Below are 4472 nucleotides of genomic sequence, written 5' to 3'. Positions count from 1 at the left end.
TGTTCTTTATTTACTACTTTAAACGTTATGTAAAACAAATCACTTCTTTATTACATGAATGTTAACTTATAGTTCTTTATTTACTACTTTAAACGTTATGTAAAACAAATCACTACTTTATTACATGAATGTTAACTTATAGTTCTTTATTTACTACTTTAAACGTTATGTAAAACAAATCACTACTTTATTACATGAATGTTAACTTATTGTTCTTTATTTTACTTTCTGTTGGTATTTTAGATTGAGTTTTGTAAATGATCAGTTAGATGATTAGGCTTTTTTGTTAATCTTATGTTTCAGAGAAAACGATGTAGTGTTGCCACATTGATCATATTTTTCTTACAATTCTCAGTTTATATCATTTTATGTCGATAAACTTTATAAAGACTTTTCTTTGAATTAATAAATATTTACAATAAACAAAGACTATAAGTTCAAGGTGGATTATAATTAGTAATCACTTGATCGGTTATTTGAGCCCAAGTTCTCTTATAGTCTCACTGAAGTCATCTAAAAATTCCAACGAGTTCGATTTTGTAGACTTCGATTCAGCGTTAAGCCTATTTTCTACATTTCCGCTTTGTAATTCTTGTTCACGAGAAACGTTGACAACATTAATAAACTTGTCTTCAGTCGTAGGCCGAAGAATGTCGGATAGTGATTGCCCGGCAGTGTTGGCTTCCCAATCTTGCCGATTCTCGTGGATTTTAGTATCTTTTGTTTCCTCTTCTGGAAGAAAATTCACTTTTCCTATGGTACTAGGTTTATTTATTGAGCGAACAGCAGGTTTTGCTAATACATTCGTATTTCCCGGTGCACTCGCGCCAGCCACTAGCGGAGATTTTCTGTTGAAACTTTTTGCAGAAGTTGTCCTTGAGATAGTGCCTTTACTAGAAGAACGTGGATTTATGACATTTTTTGTTGGAAATAAACGATTTATCCCTTTACAGCAGCTACCGATGTATGTGGGGCAGAAAAATAGCCGAAGAAAGAGAAAGAAAACGCCAATTCCGATCAGGGACGGCCCGATCCCCATAAATGCGTCTTGAGTTTCAGAATGCGTAAATTCGACATAAACTCCCGCGAGTGTCATGGCTAAACCGAAGAAACTCAATGACAATCCAACGATAATAAGAACGTTGGCGCCAACACTCTCTTGCCTGAATGAATATCGACTTGTAGCCGAATGAAGTGTCGATCTTTGGTTGGTTGATGAAAAATTGGAACTTGTTGAAACGTTTCTACCATGGTTGACGTTCGATCTTTTGCTTCTGTCTGACATGATGGCGGAGGTAAGTGTTAGGTGTTCAGGGTTTCTTTGTCCATACTATACAGTGTCTCTCTGGTATGTCTTATCTAGAACATCAAGAAAAATGTCAATAAAATAACTATTATTTCACGTAAATGATAACTAAGAAGCTAAATTAAATCGTGTATATTTTATATCATTTGAAAGTGCAATATTTACTATATTAATATATACAAACACCAAATTAAAAACAATAAAGATACGATGTTTTTAACCTCACTGATGCCCTCTAGTGTGTCAGTGGTAAGTTTATAGGCTTACGACGCTAAAAATCGGGTTTCGATACGCATGGTGGACAGAACATAGTTAGCCCATTGTGTTGTTTTGCGCTTAACAACAATCAGATCAAAACCAAACCAAATTAGAAAAAGTGACCACCTGGTTTGTTTTCGAGTGTAATTGTGTGTTTATCATTTCATAACTAAAACCAACTTATAAAGAGGACAGAGTGGTAGCTGTGAAACAAACAACTCTTATTGCAATTCATATAATCTCCCTCATCCACTACCCTCTATTTTCACATTTTATTATTGTAACCTAGATGCAAAATGTTTTCCTAAAAACTTAAAATACTACGTAATCTTACATAAAATCTATTAATATATATAAGATAAACATAGCATTTGGATTGAATTGTTGTCATGTAACATCGTTTTTATAGCACTAACTCAAAGGAGAAAATAAAGATAAGGAAACAAATAAAATAGCTTACAAGTTTTTTTTACGTTTTTCTTTTTCTGTTGTTATAAAATTGCTTCCTGTTCTTGTAACCCAGGGGAAATTATACTTCACAGTGCTTTTGTTTTTTGAGGCTTTTTCCCAACAAAATCGATGATTTTAAACGGAGATTGCACATTTTAAAATCACTCCAACAATCAATCTTATTTCAGAATCTTCAGATTTTTCAAGAGTCATACAGTGAAAGTAGTTAAAGTTGTTAGAACTTTAAACTTAGAAGACAGAAAGTCCAAGGATTGCTTGCTTGTTATTAGGCACAAAACTACACAATGTGCTGTGTCCACCATGAATATTGAAACCCGATACTTAACACTGAGCCACTGGGGGAAGAAGGGTCTAATCTCAAAGAATGTGCATCGTTTGAGATTTTCGAGTAACTGTCATTTGGTCATCTGATAATAAAAACTATTCTAAACGTGTAACCTGAATCAGGAGACTGCTTGTTTGGCAAATCGCGTAAACTGAATCAGAGGATTGTTTGTTTGGCAAAACGTGTAACCTGAAACAGGAGATTGTTTGTTTGGCAAAACGTGTTACCTGAAACAGGGGATTGTTTGTTTGGCAAAACATGTAACCTGAAACAGGAGACTGCTTGTTTGGCAAAACGTGTAACCTGAAACAGGGGATTGTTTGTTTGGCAAAACGTGTAACCCGAAACAGGGGATTGTTTGTTTGGCAAAACGTGTAACCTTGAAACAGGAGATTGTTTGTTTGGCAAAACGTGTAACCTGAAACAGGAGACTGTTTGTTTGGCAAAACGTGTAACCTGAAACAGGAGATTGTTTGTTTGGCAAATCGCGTAAACTGAATCAAAGGATTGTTTGTTTGGATATATATAACAAATATATTAACATTTCCCAAAGGTAGAAATAGAAATATATCAACTTATTTACGCCTGATAGTGTATGTGTGGGATAAACGACCTCTGTCGAAAACAATTGAATAACAACGAATCTTCCGTGACTCTTAGGGACATCTTCAAGGTATAAAATGTAAGATATTTTCTTTGGGTTTTGATGGAATCTTGAGACAAGAACGAGTCAGAAAGAAGTGGAATGTTACTATTTTAGTGATTTTAAAATATAAATATTTGAGTTAATGAATCTTCTTAGAAGATCGAAGCTAATAAAAAAAATATTTCCGAATGAAATAATGTATATAAAAACTTTGACCTTCTTCAGTAAGTATTGCCCCCGAGTGGCACAGCGGAATGTCTGCGGACTTACAACGCTAGAATCCGGGTTTCGATACCCGTGGTGGGCAGAGCACATATAGCCCATTGTGAAGCTTTGTGCTTAATTACAAACAAACAAACAAACAATAAGTATTAAAGTTTCTTATCAAACAAGCAGTCTCCTGTTTCAGGTTACACGTTTTGCCAAACAAACAATCCTCTGATTCGGGTTACACGTTTTGATTTATGTTATATATATATTTGTTAATACATTTGATTCAAATACGTCGGTTTCTCACAGCACTCATTAGATTTGTCATTTTGATCATTTAAAGAAACTGACTGATAACGTCAATCAAACGTCAGAAAAATAAAAAATGTGTTTGATAGAAACACAGTAGGGCCCCTAGTGGCTAACTGCAATATAACGATAAAATTCGGGATTTGATGCCCATTGTGATAGCCCTTTGTGCTTGAAAACAAAGAAACGTGATGAGAATGATGAAAAAGTAAATTGGAAATTATCATTAAGACGTTGATTTGTGGAGATAACTAAAAAATATAGCATATATTTCTTTAATCTAGATTCTAATATTTTAAATTTACCAAACATGGAAACGATACAGCCTTTCAGTGGATTGTTTATTTTTATTGAACTTTTTTTACAACGTTTCGATCACTCGTGTAGTCTTCATCGAGTAGTCGAAACGTTGTTGAAAGCTGTATCTTTGGACTTTTATTAATAGTGTATTTCCTCTCTTCACAACAAATGGAAACATAATAAAAGTCCAAAGATACAGCTTTTCAGTGGATTGTTTATTTTTATTGAACTTTTTTTATAACGTTTCGATCACTCGTGTAGTCTTCATCGAGTGGTCGAAACGTTGTTGAAAGCTGTATCTTTGGACTTTTATTTATAGTGTATTTCCTCTCTTCACAACAAATGGAAACATAATAAAAGTCCAAAGATACAGCTTTTCAGTGGATTGTTTATTTTTATTGAACTTTTTTTACAACGTTTCGATCACTCGTGTAGTCTTCATCGAGTGGTCGAAACGTTGTTGAAAGCTGTATCTTTGGACTTTTATTTATAATGTATTTCCTCTCTTCACAACAAATGGAAACATAATGTTGATAATAAAAATTTACTAAACACGTGAAAAAACAAATACATTCTGTATGGCAAACACTGGTAACCATAGCTACAACGATATGATTGTTGGTTTGGAACACATTATACTGTTAGGT

General features: G+C 33.8%; 1 protein-coding gene across 1 annotated transcript; it reads right to left on the bottom strand.

The window, feature by feature from the left end:
• Window positions 1-459: 459 nt before the first annotated feature.
• LOC111083074 lies at window positions 460-1251 on the bottom strand. The gene is made up of 2 exons (XM_022379315.1): window positions 1241-1251; window positions 460-1202 (listed from the first exon to the last, which is right to left on the bottom strand). The coding sequence occupies exons 1-2, from the start codon at window positions 1249-1251 to the stop codon at window positions 473-475; spliced, it is 741 nt and encodes a 246-aa protein (XP_022235023.1). The 3' UTR covers window positions 460-472.
• Window positions 1252-4472: the final 3221 nt, after the last annotated feature.

The sequence above is a fragment of the Limulus polyphemus genome, unplaced genomic scaffold, assembly GCF_000517525.1.
Source record: "Limulus polyphemus unplaced genomic scaffold, Limulus_polyphemus-2.1.2 Scaffold8098, whole genome shotgun sequence".
NCBI classification, from domain to species: Eukaryota; Metazoa; Arthropoda; class Merostomata; order Xiphosura; family Limulidae; genus Limulus; species Limulus polyphemus.
Note: the sequence above shows the minus strand (reverse complement) of the source record. Positions and strands in the feature narration are given on the sequence as shown.